Source organism: Protomyctophum bolini (assembly GCF_963924005.1).
Source record: "Protomyctophum bolini genome assembly, chromosome: 14".
NCBI classification, from domain to species: domain Eukaryota; kingdom Metazoa; phylum Chordata; class Actinopteri; order Myctophiformes; family Myctophidae; genus Protomyctophum; species Protomyctophum bolini.
Genome location: NC_137875.1, coordinates 11,649,294 through 11,668,632, shown reverse-complemented (window position 1 = coordinate 11,668,632; position 19,339 = coordinate 11,649,294). Strand labels below are relative to the sequence as shown.

The following is a 19,339-nucleotide window of genomic DNA, read 5'->3' as shown; positions in this document are numbered from 1 at the left end:
CTCCGCCAACCTGGGGAGAGCAACGGACTTAACTCATGCTCCCTTCATGCTAGCCCCTCTCGGAACCCTACATAAAGCTTTTATGAAATTTGATTGTCGCTTTATATAGGGTTCCTGGCCATGCTAAGATTTTCCAATGCGATTGTTGGAACGCGGATATAAACAAACTCAACCTTTCGTCGATCGGCGCGCTATTACCACGCTTTTTCTTGTGTTCACTTACGAATGTGCGAACTATAAGTACCTTACATACCTCTGATAAAATCTCCTGTGTCGCGGAAGCCGTTAAGTATTTTTAATCCATGTTTGATTAAAAATGCGCTTTGATTTCTTCTTGTTTATTTACCGTTTATTGTACCGCCTCCCGATGTGCGGTTGGCTTTGCGGGCTACGTCCCTGCCTCTGATCTGCTCCGTCATAGCTGTAGCACCACTAGCTAGCCAGATAGGCGGTACAATGAGGTGTCAATAAACAAGGTAGGAAGAAGCGACATTTTTAATCAATCATGGATTAAAAATACTTAACGGCTTCCGCGACACAGGAGATGTGTCGGTATGGTATGTAAGGTACTTATAGTTCGCACATTCGTAAACCAACACAGGTAAAAATGGCGTAAAACCGCGCCGATCGACTTCTCCTTACGTGTTTACATTGTATTTGTGTGTGCGTAACTGCCGGCAGCCCAGCGTGAAACAGGACCCAATGTGTAATCAAAGTGTCAGAAACTTTACTACATTTGGGTTCTGCTTGCGGGGCTACCTTCATGCTTGAGTGTCCAAGTTGCTCCTTTACACCTGACAGGGGGGAGTTTCCCTGGTTGGACGTAGCGCGTGGAAGGAACACGTTATTCCAACCAGTTCCTTTCCCCTCCATCAGGCGCCCCGGCTGGCCAGGGGGAGGCAGTTTAGGTCACATTCTCACCTAATACTTCGGTAGACTCGAATGCGTATGGGCGGGGATTTTGGGATTCTTGCATATTTAATTGGCTGCGGTTTGCCTTCACACTGTCATGGAAACGCAGCAGGGGGGGACCTTTATCAATATGTTCCATTCATAAACTAGCCTACACAGTGAAATCAATGGTAATAAAATTACACTCATAGTGCATGTGTCGTGCCGTCTGGGGGACCCCCCCCTCTCTCTCTCTTTCTCTCTCTCTCTCTATGCAAGCACCCACACACTGTTCTTTTGGGCATGGAGGCACAGCGCTGCATGAGCGCACTGATATAACTCCCCAGTCCCCACACAGTGACAGCACTGCATGTTTACGGCACGCACAGACAGACAGACAGAATATTCTGTAGGCTATAATAGGCTACACTGCAGTGTTTTTATGTGTTTTCTTAAGCAATTGATTAATGTACACGTCCTCATTTCGATCAGGGCTTCAGACAGTCTCCTCATTCGACCACGTCTATCCACAGTAACGGGACATCTTTGCGCTGCGTAAAATATGCCTTCCCCGTCTCCAACTGTGTTCAGCTCCTCACCCGCCACATTGTTTGCTTCATTTCCTTTATTTACTGCGGATTGCATTCACACCTGCACCGAATCGTAGTCAAGTGCGATTGGAAGCGAAGCGAAACCCCCGTTTTTGGGCGGAGTAAAATGCGGTTCTTTGCTGCGCATTAGGATTCGAATGAGCCTTCACACCTGCCAAACGAAGCGCACTTTCTGAAAATGCGCAGCAGGATTCGTTTTAATCGCAGCAAAGCTCTCTGGTGAGAATGTGACCTTAGAGACCAGGATTACTGCATGTTTTTGTGAGGGTATCTACCCTAGGGAACACGGGGAGAACATGCAAACTCCACACAGAAAGGCCCTTTCGCCAACCCCACCTTCAGGTATGGGCACTGATGACGCGGAGGAGGAAACACGCCGCCAGCACCCACAGTGCCCCGAGCGGGAATCAATGTGTTGTTTACACGATTTAAGTAGAGCATTCCCACTCTTCAGCTATAGCACAACAAGCCCATGGAACAAACCTTCTGGATGAGGTCCAGTATCTCCTGGTTGCTCTCCAGTATGCAGGACTGGAAGATGTGGCGCAGCATATCCTGGAGGATGGGGTTGAGCCATAGAGCACAGCTCTGGAAATACACAGCCAATCAGAAACACAGAATTAATTAAATTGGCATTTTAAGCCCAGAAAAGGACAAAAATAAATCACTTGTGTGAAGTGAGGGGCGCTCTTAACATCATACATCATACAAGGGGTGGTTGTCTGTCAATGCTGTAGTCCCTTAACCAGAGCCAGACTACATTCGCATGTATGGAAATGTGATTTCTATGACTTGGCCACAAAAAAAACAAAAAAAAGGCAGAAAAGTGGATCGAGCAAATCATAACAATGTACTCATCGGGAGATATAAAGGTCAGAGATCCATTGACAAATGAGTGTGAGCTTCAGTTCCTGAGGGATTGTCACCGCCCTCTAACATATTGCCGAATTTCGTGAAGAATGATAGCACAGAACTCTCCAACTCCCCACTCTGCAGTCTATTCATGAGCAGGCTAAAATATATTGTCAGTGATGTTTTAAATGGAGAGTTTGTACTTCTGCCCTCTGGGAGAAGGTACAAAGAATCAAAGTGGAAGTACATCAGGTTTAAAAAAAACGCACAGCAGTGACTGTGAGAGCTTAGATTTATTAACCACACTTTGGAAGAAAAATAAACCCAGAATGTCAGCCAGCACACAAAGCCAAATGACCTCAATGCAAGTTGTTCTACCAGTACAGGATGAAAAGGGCCAACATCTAAAGGTCGTTTCAGACAGGTTGCGAGAGTGACGCAGGCATTGTCGACTGGATCAACGACAGGTCTGCTCATGAGGGAGACCTCAGAGAAAAAAAAGGTCACCACAATCCAGGTCTAGTCGCCCAGGCGCGTGTGCACGAAACGCCTCTTGTTGAGGAGCGTCCAGTCGCTCCTCAGCTGAAAGGACCTTTTATCCATTCCATTTACCTGGTCAGCCTGAGCCTTGGACAGCAGCGTGAAGAGGGTCTCCAGTGCGGCCCGTCTGACAGAGGATATGGTGTGTCTTAAGAACGGCCAAACCCGGGGAACCAGGACCGTTAGGGACTGCTGCATGCTGCAGGACAGAGACACACGTGTTCAACAGCTTTGAGCAGAGTTATGAAAAAAATAATACTTCCAGTAAGACTCCCGAGGGCGAGAAGCATGTCTTGAGTGTACAGGGTGTTATTAGGTCAGATCAATGACAGAATAGGTCAGCTCCATATACATATATATATATATAGATCTAAGGGTGGCAGCGGGGGCAGTGTCTTGAGTGTACACTGTACAGAGTTTGATGAGGGCCCAGGTAAGGCCGGGCCTCGTCATAGTGATGTCACGAGACCTGGTCACAATATATGGGGGCTTTCGCCATGTATGGGGATTTTGAGCGACGAAAAACGCACGATTCCATGATTAACTGCGACCTTTGGTCGCAATAAGCTTTTATTAAATCTACATCTTTTAACAGTAGATGAAACCATCAATTCTCAATACTGTAGTTGTGATACTGAAAGAGTCCATCAATGCTACCGACTAGAGCTCTGTTTGGCCGGTCTATAGGCCACTGTTTGACTTTGACATCAGTAACGGCAATTATGCAGCCGATGTGTACCGATTTTCAAAAACAGTAAGGCCTATAGTTGCATGTTACTGTACATGTGAGCTTTTAGATGGGCATTTTTATTTATTTATATTGAATAGGGCTAAGTAAAATGACTTTTGTACAAAATATAAGTAATTGGTGTCCGGGTTTTTGGAACCTCTCAAAGATCTAGCATGGGTCCTCTCCACTACTGACCTGCACTGTCGGACTTGTGGGTAGGTGAGCAGTGAAGATAGCAGGGTCATGATGCTGTTGGTGGAGGCTGTGAGGTCGTCCAACTCCAGCAGAGCATCCCACAGCGTGTTCACTATGAAGGGCACCTGAAAAGAAGAAAAACAAGAGGATGTTTTAAAAAGGAAAACTGCAATGTCACCGCTGGCAAGAAATAGACAATTATTAATCACCCAGATCACATTTTAAAGACAGGTACAGTGGAGAGAGACAGTAGAGGGGATTCAAATGCAGCACACACACTAACCCAGAAGCAAAGATTTTAGTTAAAAAACTTCCACTATGAAAGAATATATATATGTTCAAAGATTTGCACACATTTTCAAGATTTCTCTACAATCTCGTGATGCGACCTTGCTATGAGCTTGTAGATCTGCTATTTTTCCAACATCTAAAGTATAAAATATGGGGTTCGTACGCTTTTCCGACAAGTCATTGGTCTGACATGCGGAAAACGACCGGATTAAGATTGGCAAACATGCGTGAAGGTTGGCCCTGCTCTGTGCTCGCGGTTATGTTTTGAGGTAGGTTGTCGTTGTCGGCCCACTAAAATGATGGTTAAAGTGTTCAAGGTCTTAATGGGCTGATGGATGTTCTACTGACCTTACTGGGCAGTAGCCGGACCAAGCCTTGGACCACCGGAATGAGAGCTGCAGCCGCCACCGCCCTCACGTCGTCGTCGAGGTCCTGCAGACCCTCTGTGATGGCCGGGAGAACCCGCGGAAGCAACACCGCCATCAGGTCCTGACAGAGGACCAAAAGAACCACAGAACAGGAGAACAAAAGAGACGTTTTCACATGTCAACGTTGTCTTTGTCATTTAGTTTTTTGCTTGACCACTAACTGCAAGAATGATATTTAGATATAGCAAGTTTGTCGATTAGACAAATGGACGTTTGTGTAATCACACTTGTGTGAAGTGAAGGGTGCCCACTATGGCTGCCACATGACGTCACTGCTTTTAATGTTTGCTTTGCTTTTAAAGCAAACATTAAAAGTCCATAGACTTGGCTGCCACAGGACGTTACAAGTGGTGCAGTTTTTTACGTCATTATAAGTCCATAGACTTGGCCGCCACATGACGTAATGTTGGAAAGCAGACATCTGCCAGTGCCTATGCTCATTTTAGCTGGCTTGCACAGTGAAACCAAGCAAATAAAAAGAAAAGTTCAGGCTAGTGCAACGTGATTACATCACCCAGCAACGGATTAAGATAATCTTTATTATGATCAAATAGAGACCGGTTGACCAACAAAACACAGAGCAAAACCAATGCAGACTCATCAGTTTTACTGTATAGCAAATCTCTGTGTGAACAGGAGAGGAAAGAGCTTTTGGAACAGGATTGAAATATCAATCCTAGTGAGTACAGCTTCTTCCCAAGACCTGAACCGAGAGAGCGCGAGCCACACACACACAGTTACCTGTCGGACAGCTAGGGCGTACTTGATCCCCAGCAACCCTCCATGTCGGACCTCCCACTGGTCCTCCGTCAGCAGCTTCAGGAGGATGTCTGTCGTCATAGCAACGCCGTTATCGGTCATGTGGCGAAGAGCCACGCCCAGCGCCTGGGCACAGGTCTCCCTGACAGGGGCCACCACCTTGGTGGAAGAGACACAGAGACAGGGTTACAGGGGCCACCACCTTGGTGGAAGAGACACAGAGACAGGGTTACAGGGGCCACCACCTTGGTGGAAGACACACAGAGACAGGGTTACAGGGGCCACCACCTTGGTGGAAGACACACAGAGACAGGGTTACAGGGGCCACCACCTTGGTGGAAGAGACACAGAGACAGGGTTACAGGGGCCACCACCTTGGTGGAAGAGACACAGAGACAGGGTTACAGGGGCCACCACCTTGGTGGAAGAGACAGAGACAGGGTTACAGGGGCCACCACCTTGGTGGAAGAGACACAGAGACAGGGTTACAGGGGCCACCTTGGTGTAAAAGACAGACAGGGTCACAGGTCACCCTTACAGGGGGACGGGGGTCTCGAGACATGGCCAAAGCATTTCCGGAGGTCCCCAGCCAAAAAGGTCGAGAACCCCTGCAGTACCTGACCGTGTAGTGCATATCACAGCATAATTGCAATGTCAATTCTTGCTTCTCTACACATTCTCTTATACTAATTAAGAAAACCTGTCTAACATAATATATCAGTATCACCCATACTTTAACACATGATTAATTGTGTCCATTACCCACCATAGATATTCTGTTGATAATTAAACCATGCAATTTAATTATTTGTATACATCACGGATGAACATAATGAACATTGTGTTGAAATTCTTTATTTGGAATTACCCCTTGAGATGAACCATCTCGTTTTCAAGGGGTTCCGCACATACAGAATACACATAAATGGCGACAAAAGACAAAAACACATACTGTAGAACAAAATACAAACATAAAAACAACAAAGCACATTATGTAAAACAATGCGTTTCTAGATCCATTACTGTACGATAGGCCTACTGTTGGTTAGTGAAAGCATGTACAGGAACTGTCAAAGTGAGAGGACAGCAGAGTTGAAAAGATGTTATTGACTGAATATAATGGGGAATATTGTTCCAGTCAGAAGGAGCTTTGAAACTAAAGGATATTTTGTCGACGGAAGTAGATACTGTTGGAACATTAAAGTAGACCTGTGAACAATGTCTCAGCTTAGAGGTGTAATGCACCATGTACGTACTGTTTGAGGTACTGTGGATAATTAAAATAAATGCATTTAAAAATGAACTGTAACCAGCACTGCTGTCGTCTCACCGAGGGAGATGGCAAGTTAAGAGTTTCATACATTGTGCAATGGACAGCCAAGAATCTGCATAAACAACGGTATTGAGTGGAAGAAGATTATTTTTAGGTGCATTCTGGTAAACAGCATAGTCCATGATGGGTAATATGAGTTGGAGAACCAGTTTCTTTCTGACTGTAAATGTGACACATTTCCTGTCACGGTAGAGAACACCAGCGCTATAGTTTATTTCCTGGTATCAATGTGACATTTGAATGAGAGTTCAGAATCAAGCCATATGCAGAGGTATTTGACGTGATCAACTATGCAGACAAGTGATGTTATTGTAGATTAGATTTTTGGATGCAAGGTTCTGATTAGTCCCGAAAAGCATAGTGTTTGTTTTGTTGATTAGTTTATTAGCAGAAAGCCATAGTTTGAGATAATTGCATTGATTCGACATATCGAAGCCAATTCTTTATGGATGAAAAGGTTAAAATGCACCCCGTTTTCCCGTTTAAATGCACCCCCGTTTTCCCAACTTCAATTCAATGACCAAATCTAAAGTTGTAGACAAGAGTATGAGAGACACAAACCTCATCAGATACAAAGTCTCCAAAGCGGTCGAGTGCGAAGACACAGAGCAATCGGATGACCAGGTCCTCTAACCACTCCTGATGCTGCCGCGACATCTAACACAAATTAACAAAGTCAGACATCGTTAGCCTAATTGGTCTGGCAAGTTCATACAAAAAAGGTTACTCTCAGATGGCTTGTGTACCTGATCGGAGGTGCTTCCCACAAGCTTCCCTCCACCAGCTCCATGAGACTTGAGGATTTCTCTGAGACCCGTGCCTGCACCGTGACGGATCTGGAAAGCAACCACATGTAGTAGTCAGTGTGGAATTATGTATACAATTGTAATGACTTATTATAGGGCCAGAGCGTAGGGAGGAGTTTAGCTCAGAACGGGTTATTCTGGTTGCCATTTTCCTGCCTACCAGTAGGCTATAGTAGTAGACTGCTAGGCTACATTTTCCAGCCTCACTGTGGACACATACCAGGTCAACGTTTCAGTCGATTAGACCTTCATCAGGACATGCAATTGTCTGTCCTGATGAAGGTCGACCTAATAAAGAGCAACATTTTGGCAAGTGTCTGACAGACTTGCCAAAATCTACCCTTTTTAATGTATGCTCTATTGCCCTACTACGCACCTGTCACTAGCCAGTTCTGAGGTGTGCATCAGCCTTTTGCTAAATACATTTAGCATACTTTATTTATTTTTAACTTTATAGAAACGCTGGCCACTGGTCTGCGTTTCTATTGTAGTGTACTGGCATGGATTGTGTTAATGTTAAAGTACCTCTAATACATCAAGACATTTTTATTTCATTTGTAAATCAATACCTTCTCTGGTAACAATCTTCAGACAGAAATTTCAAGAATTAGTTCATTTTATCCATGACACTCAGGAATGTGCATGGCCTGGACATGCCAGATCACCTGCACAGTCATAGTGCCTGGCTGCTGGGTAGCGCTCCATGTACCTGAGTTATGAGTGCAGCTCCTGTCATGTCTCTGTCCAACTCTCTTAATCTTTCCACACTCACTACACTGTCCTGTCTAATAAATAAAAGAATGAATGCATTACATGGACATTTTAGGACTTTTTCCATTAAGTGTTCTGTCCAGCTGGCCTTTCGTCCTTACCTCCCATGAAGGATTGAAAAGGTCATTGCAGAGCTCTTCACAGAAGCTCTCCAAAGGCCATTCGTTTGTCTGAAGCCAAAACAGAGATAATAAATCAATTAATAAAATAAAATACTTTTTTGTTACTTTATTTACAGTACACGTATTTTAATTAATTATTATTTAATCGTTATTGTTGTTAGCACATTCTGTCATCAATGATGTATCTTATGACAAAAGACTCCCCATCACCACACACTCAAACATACAGTCAGCCAGTTTCATTAAATGAAAAGTAGACGGACATATGTTGACGCAAGAGTGATTTATTATTACAGTCAAAATGTCGGCAGGTCGATTCCTTACCTCCTCCAAGAGACTGGTGCCATCTGGAACGTTATCGATTAAGACTTTAGACTCAGTCGCTGGTTGGTCAATAACAACATTGGTGGTTTTCCTGCGTTTCTCCTCTGGTTCACCCTCAAAACTGTCATTGCTACGGAGGGAGAAATCAGTAATGACAACATTCCAAACTAAAAGAGGCCTGTGTGTGTCTGTGTCTTAGGCTGTGCAACAGTGACACTTGGTGGTGAACAACGCTATTTTCGTGCTTGGACAGACAGACCCAGGGACACACATAGCTGTCTATAGGAGTGGCCACTCAAAAAAAGCAAAGGCTTGTGAAGCAAAACGTTGAAATACCTTTTTTCGTTTGGATCCATGTCTCTGGATCGTTGCTTCGCTACAAGTTTGGCCATCCTCTTTGCCTTATTCCTCTGCCGATTGCTCATGCCTGGCCGGAATTCTGAATTTATCAGCTCAGCAGCTTGCATGGGCTGAACACAAAGTTTAATTATTTTAAGGTAACATGCATAATAAAACAGTACATGATTATTGTTTGTAATTTACAATCAATAATCATTGACATTTTATGTCCAATGTATTCGCATTTAAGTTCATAAAGTTAACATAAGTATAACTAAATGCATTTGAAATTAAATAAATAATTACATTTTCAGGATTCCAAATAAAACAATAGCTTGTAGATCTGCTATTTTTGACAATATACATGTATGCAATGTGGCCCTCTGGAGTCAGTGTGGAACTATAGTGGCCCTCTAGATCTTCAAAGTTGCCTACCCCTGCTGTACATGAAACCTGTGCACAGTAGTAGACACTAGCTACAATATGTATACATCCGGCTTCTGTCCAGCTTCAAAATCTTTGATTATGTTCAGAATGTACCTATTTTTGGACACCCTAGTTTATTCAAGACCGCAGCCCAGCAGTGAAAACCACATGGGGACAAACAAGTCTGATGCTTTTGAAAACCCCCCAAAAAAGCATTGTTTAAAAGGGCAAGCTGATACTGGCTGCCACAAATTATACGGCAAAAACTAGACTCTAAGTAAGGGATACACAAGGGGGCTTGAAGTGCATACTAAAAAGGTCTAGTGAAAGTTAAAGTTTCCCCCCCCCCCCAAAAATGTATAATCTCAGACTCCCTGATTAAAAATCTTATGCATGCTGAGGGACTCACTACGTGGTTGCGGGAGGAGCTGGACGGGGCTGTGGTCTTGCCTCCCTGCGATCTGGGATCATCCAGGTCCTCATCGTTGAACAGCTCCTCAGTGTCCATGCCAAGAGCAGCACCCATGTCAAGGCCCAGCTTCCTCTGAAGAAGCATTCTCTGGCGGGTCAGACGCTCTTTAGGGTCAACCTCACCTGAGGACACAAGATGACAGGTATAGTCAAAGCCAAAAACCACACAAAGTATATAGATGTTAGGAGGAACACTGGTACAGTATACTGCAGCTTTCTGAAGAACACATGTATAACTTATGCACTCAAAATGTGGACATAAGAAGGTCTTGGGTTCAACATTCACATTAGATAATTGACACACGGGTGAAAAATGGGTTACAAAATCGTGGGATAAAAAATTATATTAAAAAACAAAATGTGGACATGAATCAGGACATATCATGGGGCAAAATGCAACTGGGAAGTGAGAATGACTGACGCTATAGCCACGAATAATGTATCACATACTATGAAAGTCAGTAATAAGTCACTATGTACTGCAGACTCACTCACTCACTATGCCCTCTGCACTTGTCGTAGCACTTGCACTAGCCTCGACGACGTTACAGGCGTATTCATAGGCTAAACTTATGTACCGGTAATTTAGATTATATACTATAGTGCTGTATACTCACCGTTTCATCATACAGATATTCTAATGTTGGACGGATGTTAGGTTCTTAGCTTGCTTATGATCCTTGATGACTATTTCTACGTATTTGATGTATTGCCATGTGTTGTTCTTGCTTACTGTAAGTCACTCTGGGTTAAGAGTGTCTGCTAAATGCCTAAAGTGTATGTACAATCAAGAAAGATTGTAATGCAATCAAGAAAAGGCCAGGGGAGCATAAACAGCCAATGAAATCAGACTGCAGCATGGCGAGTGCTGGAGACACAAGAGCATGCAAAGGATCGAAGCTGGCTGGAAGGTCACATTCAAATGAGTTCAAATTGTATTCAAATTCATGGCGACCCACTGAGAGGGAAATGACAGTAGTCTTTTGGAAGTTTGTGGACCATTCATGGAGTTTTGAGTACAGCCACAAGCTGTCACAAATGGTCACTGTGCATGGAATAGCCAATAGCTACCTACCTGCTCATTATGATGAACAGTTCAGATGACAAAACCTACCTACCTACGTCTTTCATTTTGGATTACAATAGAGAGAACACATTCATATGAGACTATGATAATGAGGACACATAGCCTACAGTATTTCATATTGAACTACAATGAGAATTACATACCAGACAGGTCCTCCTGCAGCTCAAACTCTGCCCCTGCAGATCCCAGCAGAGAAACCCCGTGCTTGAGCAGACGGGAAATGTCAAAGTGGTAGAAAGTCAACCGACTGCATGTGGAGTCCTCTGGCGATAGGTCCGCACAAGACTCTACAAGACACACACAGGACAGCAGTTATAACACTCATCACTCCTGGCGAAGCAATAGCATTATTTTACAGATAACCTCCTGCCTTTCATGCACGAACATCATAATTACAAGCCACCAATTTGCATCTTGCAAATAAATAATCTGTGTTTACTTAAATGTGGCATTGTCTCAGTTCATAGTTTGTGCCGTTTCATGTTCTGCTTCTCTCCTGTACGTATTTATGCATGCGTTATGCCATTCAAATGTGCTATGACTACATTATACCAACATTGTAAAGGGGAATGACGCAAAGCCACTCACGCACACATATTCCATGTGTGCACGCATGCCAAATGTTGTATTTGATTGGACAGGCCATGTCTTAAGTTGCACTTTGTTAAGTTGCATTGATGCACTTTCAATATAAACATTGATGGCTTGGTGAACAACTGGCCTATGGAATCACCTTCTTTGGGCTTAGGGGATGGGTCCCACTCAGGGATATTCTTCACAATGGCTTCTACAGCTTGGCCTGCTGCAATGCGTGTGTCCCAGTTGGGACTCCTAAGGTAGGTCAAGACCTTTATATTGAGGGGGACAGAATAGAAAAATTACTTTGCATGCATTGCAATTTCATTCAAGCCTAACACCAAGAGCAACACAAGTGAGAATCCCTCTTTTGTCCTGACACAAGAGAGCAAGTTAAGGAGCCCTTTACTCATTAGCCCATTTAGAAACTGAGTCCAGATTGTACAAATGTCGTCTAAATCCTGACACTTTTATGAAAAACCTGTTACTTGTCAGTGGTCAAGGACCCCCAAAATTACACGTAATCTGCCGCCGACCTCCGTCTGAAAGTATTTTGTTCCAGGGACCTTCCAGAAGCAAATATTTTAGTTGAAAACAATCGCTGTGTAAGAATATATATTCAATGATTTGCACCACTAGTTTAAATTTATGGTTAAAGTGGTGAAAAGCTAAAGTGACACAGATGCGTTCCAAGTCTTAATGGGTTAAGTATTACAAAGCTATTACCCGTAATACCATTTCAGAGACAAAAGACAATACATGTGACAGAAATAAGTCTATTGAGTGCTGGAGACAAGCATGTGCTACTGTGACCCGCAGTCATTTTATCATTTATGGCGATACGGTGTGGACCGTCTGTAGAAAACGAGGAGTTTGGGATGGATCTCTCAGTTGAGAACTGTATGAGGGGCAAGGCAGGCCACTGGACAAACACACACACAGTCACACACACACACCTTCGACAGAAGATTATTGAGCTCGTGTGGGTGGAGTCGGACCACATCGCCAAGCTGTTGGGCCGCAGCCTTCCGGGTTACTGGAGTGGTTCCAGTGTCAAGCAGGATGAACAGACGGTCAAGTCTGTGGGGGGGAGGGGGGGTTACACAGAGACAGGAGGTCATGGTGTGTGCTGCGTGCATTGTGGCCATGCACAATAGAGTCAGAGAGTATTGCCATTTGCCATTGCTATTCCATTTCAAAGTGAAGGCCTCTCAAAATAAACTGTTTAATGTTCTGTACACTTTGAAAGGCATCAAGTCTCCCTTGTTAAAAATAAATACATAAATATGTACGTTTGGTGGAAACTAGAAAATGTAATGTCTACTGAAAGGATTGTTATGGTACGTTATAATTATCAATTTACATTTGGATTTGAGTTTCTGAGTTAGAATAAATGTATTTCAAATTGCCAAAGAAACATTGAATCACACCATCACACTGACAGAACAGACAGTGGGCTGTGAAAACTGAAAAGTGAACACCATTGCATATTAATGTGTTGTTTTTTCTTGTTAAATCATCTAAATAAAATTGCAAAAGTGCAGATTGATTAGCAATCTAATAATATAGAGTGGATTACAGCTGAGCTGCCCTGTGCTGTAACAGTCTTCCTTAATAGTTCAACCATAAGCTGGACTAAAAATTAACTGTCTATTTTGCTATGCAAAGCACAACAACATTTGACCACGTGGAAAAGTCATAACAACAACCTCAACAGGAAAAGCGGCATGTAAACAAATAGGCACAGATACGCAAATTAATGCTAACTAAATATCAGGCTATGGGTGCCATTTAAATAGATTTTAAAATACTGTCACCAGAAGACTACTGCGAGCACTTTATTCTTGCACCCCGACAAGCTGAAGCTGGTGAATTTAAATTAGCAGAGAGCAAGCAAACCATGGCACATGTTCGTTATTATAGGTCCGTGGCGAGCAAATGTTATAGATTGTGACAGAATAAGTACCGGTAGGCAACTCACGTTTTGCCATTGAGCTCTACTTTGATAGGTTCGCAAAATTTTAAATGTTATATTTCATTAGACAGTGACAGCTGGATGGCGAGAAAAAAATGTAACATGAGTTTCACTAGCGTTCCAAAATACATGGGACATTTTAGCCCAAAACAAGCACTCAATAAAATCCTGTGCATGGTTTTTTCAACCCGGTGACACGAGTTTATAGGAGACTATAGTGGATATTACATTGTGTTAGCTAGATGGCTAGTCGGCCATGATCCCCCAGACAGAGAGCAGTAATTATACGACCATTCTTTTTTTGCTATATCCAAAGCTAGCCAGCATTTTGGCTGCTATAGGGGTTGCTATTCAAAGCTTACCTTGATACAGCCATGGTGATTTATTTATTCAGAGAGAGCCTGGGGGTGTCCTTCTTTCTTTCACGACACCACATTCAAAATGCAATGAGAAAGAAACGTGCGGGGGATTTCCTTCCAACCAACAGACACTATATGAAGTCATGAGCTAATGCTAACGTCAGTTAGCTCGACTGGAGGCCCAGCTATAAGGGCTCAGGGCCGGGGCTGTCTGGCTGCCGACAAGAGTTTTACCACCAGCGGCTCATGGCTTCAAAGTTTGTCCCCCCGGTGTCACTCGAGTTCTCTTCTCACCGACCACCGCACACACACCGATGTGTAGCCCGGGTCAACCTTCGGAATTACTTGCGGACAGATATTTCAGTCGAATGAGCATTAAAGAGTAATTTTGTTGCACGTCGAAGGCTGCCCAGAGCACTGTTGTTTTTATATGAGGAGCCATCTTGCATTTATTCCTTCCTCCGTGGCAGGTGGAGGCTGATTGGCCGCCACGGTTCCGGGAAGAGCCAATCAGCGCTTAGACTAGTATTATATATATATATATATATATATATATATATATATATATATATATATATATATATATATATATATATATTACCGTTATTATTATTGTATATTCTAATGGTTACATACACTTAAACCGTCATAAAAGATTAATTGATTGATTTTGTTTGAAAGATTTACATTTCAAGCACATACTCAACTCAATACAAAACTGTTAACTGCATGTGGACGACACCATAAGCATTACACTTGTTTACAATAGGGTCCACCATGTTCAATTCATCATAACATTTAGAGACGTACAAATATAGACTTCCATATAACCAAAAATAGGAAATCATCATAGAAGAGGTAAAAAGGGAAAAAAACATATAGGCCTATACAGTGAGGGGGAAAAGGGGGGAATCCGATTTTACGGAGGCCATTTTCGAATTGCAGCCGTCCGTATAGGTGGCCTTTGAGAGCGCATTTGAATTTGAGTGAGGCCAAGTAGTTAGTAGTAGCCTGACCAGTTTGTTTTGGGAAGTTTGCAGCCTTGTTTTAAGGGCCTGATCGGTGCTGTGGTACCAAGAGGTATGCATAGTCGAAGAAACCTTGTACGAGGGCTCCTGTAAGGGTCTTCAGGGTGATTTTGTTGACCAGTGAGGAGATCCTATAGATCCTGGTTGACATTTGCAGATTATATCGAGTTCAGAGCTGCCTGAGGGCCTTTTCAACATGCAGTTTGTTCCTGTCCGAGACCAGCAGTGCAGAGTCATCTGCAAACAGGAACAAGTTGATGTGATCATGCCGTTTAATGATATCACAAGACAATTTCATTGACATATGGAATTTACTCCGCCCATAAATCATTTCATACCCGTAGGCCTATAAAATGTGGACAATCTTGTTCTTGTAGCCGGGGAGCCACAGGCCCAAAAGATCAAGGAATAGAGATTAACCAACTGTGATGTCATAACATACTTTTTATGTATTTTTTTCTATTCAATTGGTCATTAAGGTCCACAGAATGAGAGGTCTGCTCTGCTGGAAAAATTGCTAAGTTATGGCTATTATGGTTATTTTTGTATACCACACTGGCATAGACAACCAATATAAGGCCAAATTTTCCAAATGTCGGCATACTTTAAGTGATATGTCAAACTAGGGGGCTTTCATGATTCTGAATCCATTCCAAGCATTAGTTTTGCACGAAAAACACTCCTTGGCCTTATAGCCACTTGCCGAAATGTGCCCAAATGTGCTGACCTCATCACATTTGTGATGACGTACGGCTATTGCCGTTTTCTTTCTCAAGGAAAAGAGGGCGCAATTTTTCCATTATTGTTTGACGATGGGTTCTCAGATTGGTCACTTCCATAGGGTCACTTCATGACAATGAATGGTTGCCTATTACGAGCCAATCACAGAGCTGCTGTTGCTCTGGGCTAACGCACGTCAGAGCTCAAACTTTTTCATAAAAAAAAAGGGACCCCCAAATTGACACTTATTAGCCCCGGACCCTGTTACCCCATTTGAAAATATATGCCAGGGACCCCCAGCAGTGCTTCTCAACCACTTTCATTTCACAGACCCTCGGTTTGACATGCATTAGATTAGGCTACGCACCCCCATTTAATGGCATTTCTATCTCTGGGACTCCAATTTGTAATTTGCTAAATCAATGTTAATTTAAATCTGTACAAATGGAACCAAATGGGACCGTCAGGGTTCATTTGAAAAAAATATATTCATGGCCTATTTTGTATAAAGTAGACTGAGGATGTGGTGCTGCCCTGTATAGCCTACTGACTTTTTTGCTCATATTACCATAGCTTATACAACTCCTTTGTATTCACAAACATAATGTAAGGGAAGATTTTTCCACTATAGATTTCAAGAACAAAAGGTACTATTATATAGTGCCTATATAATAGTACCTCCTGTGAGATTGTGTTGTGTTTCATTCTTTAAACCAAAAGAACCAAAAAAAAAAGTTTGCCTATAATATTCCATAATCTTTTTCAAAAGAATGCTGAAAATCTGAATTTACTGAATCTATTCCCCTTAGAGAATAGGCAGCCTAGAGAATACATGTTCTTGTGCCAAATATCTGATCCTGATGATGAGCTGGAGAAGAATGTAAATGTACCAGAATAATGTATTAGTGTGAATTTGAAGTTATGAATTTGTGAAAGCACACAATGCATTTCAGTAATGTTCTTGGAGAGCCATTATAAGAGTGACACTGTGACAGTGTCTGCAGTGTTGAGGATACCACTGACTCAGTCAGTAGTAGGCCTACTAACTAGGTTATTATGTTTTCAATGACTAGAACATGTTATATTTCTGGTTTCACATGGTGACACCAACAACGTCTCATTCCCCGGGCCACAAGCATTGTTATACAGAGAACCGTTCCATATAACTTGAAACCATTTATTCGCACAATGAGGGGCTCAGCTCTCCTCAGAATCTTGATTATGAAACATTGTTATGTAATATTATATCTAAAATAAGCCAAGGCTTGAGCACTATGAGCAGTGGTAGTCACTAAACTCAGAATCAGATCAAAGCACATGTTTTATGATTATCTCTTTAGGACAATGCAAAGCATTTAATCTAAACGCATTCAAGAATGTTGTATCAAAATGCTTAATCTAGACTGGCAAGGCATGTTGTTCAAGGATTTACCATGTACTTAGAACTTGTTGTTGTCACATGCACTTACAATACTATGACCACAACATTGTAGACAGAGCCGATCCTCAATAGTGGAAAATCAAAGTAGTCATATGCAAAAAAGTACTGCAAAAAGTTTGAAGTTACAAATAAATGTGTGTGAATACACAGACCTGTGTGCGTGCAGTGTGTGTGTGTGTGTGTGTGTGTGTGTGTGTGTGTGTGTGTGTGTGTGTGTGTGTGTGTGTGCATGCGTGTGCGTGCGCACACACACATACACTGTGACACACACATAAGCATATATATATATATATATAGAGAGAGAGAGAGAGAGAGAGAGAGAGAGAGAGAGAGAGAGAGAGAGAGAGAGTCAGTCGGGGGGGGGGGGGGGGGGGGGGGGGTGGAAATCTAACTCCAAAATGTAACATTTTCAAGAAATTAAGAAAACCTTAGATCTTTTTAACACAATGCAGTTTGAGACCGTGTCCAATGGAGTTAAGAGGTTTTGTCCAGGGGAGATATTAGGCTTTTGATCATCATTTACTTGATTTGGCCAAGCAATACATGTGTTGCCTGAGGTGATACCTTATTAGTCCCATGGGGACAATTCGTTTTCAGCTTTACCTAGCTGATAGCTACTACTCCGGGGGAGTAATTAGGGAATATAGGGATTAGATTAGGGACACTTCGACACATAGACCGGGGCCGGGAGGCGAACCAGACACCTTCTGATTACCAGATGGCCTCTAGCCACTAAGCTATGGCTGCCCTAGATAATTAATTCATACTCATTCTTGATTTATCATACATAGATTCATTCATATATTCACTGGCAATATATTTACAGTATAGCGATTTATGTATATGAATTCAATTAATATATTTAGTTATTTACCATACATCCCTGCACTGTACTAATAGTTTATATTATATATAGTGTATACTTCTTTTTATTTATTGATAATCAGACTCACTCTCAAAGATCTGGTCCATACATCTACGTAGGTCTAACAGCTTAGTATTTCACTTTTACTATTTGTATTCTTTATGTATCTTGGCTTGGTTTCTTGGCCATTACCATTACCAGTGCCTCTCCTGTTTCATTCTCACTGCTGTTGCTGCTGCTATAATCTGAGAACCCATTGTGAAAAAATAAAGGAGAGACAGCGCCCTAATGACCTTTGAATATATATAATATTAATATTGATGCGAGTCAACAGTCTTTCTCGGGAGACAACAGCTGCTATGACACATTCATTTTCCACTGGGGGATCAAGGTTTTTCTAATTGTCAAGTCACACAAAGAGGTTGCAGTCACTAGTCAGTAGTGGTTGTAAAGTGATCACTTCAGTGCAGTATGATATTAAACGTTAAGAAATACTGTGCATGCATTGCATACTGCAATACTGTGGCATACATACGTGGTGTGCCAGTCAATGCAATGGTGTCTGGAAACTACCATATGGTAGTTTCAGTCAGTCAGTGACGACAGTAGTAGTAGTAGTGACGACTACTGTCAGTGACGACAGTAGTCGTCACTGTCGTGGATAGAAACTGTGCCTGATCCTGCTGCATTGGCCCCTGATGATCATTCATACATCCCGAGACGTTCCAAGGCCAGTGAGTCGATGTGTTTCCTCCAACTGCGCCTTGGTCTGCCCTGGGGTCTCCTCCCAGTGGGACGTGCCTCAAGGACCTCCCTATAGGGAGATGCCCGAGAGGCATCCTAACCGGATGCCCGAAACACCTAAACTGGCTCCTTTCCAGGCGAAGAAGCAGCGAGTCTACTCTGAGTCTCTCCCGCGTGACTGAACTTCTCCTGCTCCTCCTGATGATCATGTCAGATTGTAACAGAGTGAGACAGTCCATAGCTAGGGTGGAGCATCGTCTGTACCAGGCTGTGATACATAATGCAGCCAGTCAGGACTCTCTATGGTGAACCTATAGAAGTTGCACTGTATATCCTGGAGTCTATGCTGAACCAAATTTGGTCTGTGGTGGAAGAGATTGGCTGTAATCTGTAAATCGCTCTGGATTAAGAGCGTCTGCTAAATGCCTAAATTGCAAATTGTTGTCTCACTCTCGTCGCCTCGACGACATTGCCCACGTGGGTGTGACCAGTCCAAGTTCTGGCTGATGTGTGAGGATCTTGAAGCCGCTCACTCTACTCCACTGCAAACCCTGTTGTTGTGAATTTGTGAAGCCCTGGATTTAGTCTGGAGTCTGGACTAGAATGGGATGGGATGTGAAGCCCTAGATTTAGTCTGGACTAGAATGGGATGTGA

General features: G+C 42.8%; 1 protein-coding gene across 1 annotated transcript in view; it reads right to left on the bottom strand.

Moving 5' to 3' along the window:
* The window catches only part of btaf1 (BTAF1 RNA polymerase II, B-TFIID transcription factor-associated), a 36,093-nt gene extending 21,778 nt beyond the window's left edge, over positions 1–14,315 (bottom strand). The window contains exons 1-15 of the mRNA XM_080781344.1: positions 13,890–14,315; positions 12,509–12,632; positions 11,710–11,824; positions 11,120–11,263; positions 9,828–10,012; positions 8,990–9,123; positions 8,654–8,783; positions 8,309–8,377; positions 7,377–7,466; positions 7,192–7,287; positions 5,280–5,456; positions 4,459–4,599; positions 3,820–3,944; positions 2,967–3,093; positions 1,986–2,090 (exon numbers count right to left, since the gene is read on the bottom strand). Of these exons, the coding sequence (XP_080637470.1) occupies positions 1,986–2,090; positions 2,967–3,093; positions 3,820–3,944; positions 4,459–4,599; positions 5,280–5,456; positions 7,192–7,287; positions 7,377–7,466; positions 8,309–8,377; positions 8,654–8,783; positions 8,990–9,123; positions 9,828–10,012; positions 11,120–11,263; positions 11,710–11,824; positions 12,509–12,632; positions 13,890–13,903 (1,776 nt within the window). The 5' untranslated portion in view covers positions 13,904–14,315. The remainder of the gene's footprint in view (positions 1–1,985; positions 2,091–2,966; positions 3,094–3,819; positions 3,945–4,458; positions 4,600–5,279; positions 5,457–7,191; positions 7,288–7,376; positions 7,467–8,308; positions 8,378–8,653; positions 8,784–8,989; positions 9,124–9,827; positions 10,013–11,119; positions 11,264–11,709; positions 11,825–12,508; positions 12,633–13,889) is intronic.
* Between the last annotated feature and the right edge of the window lie 5,024 nt (positions 14,316–19,339).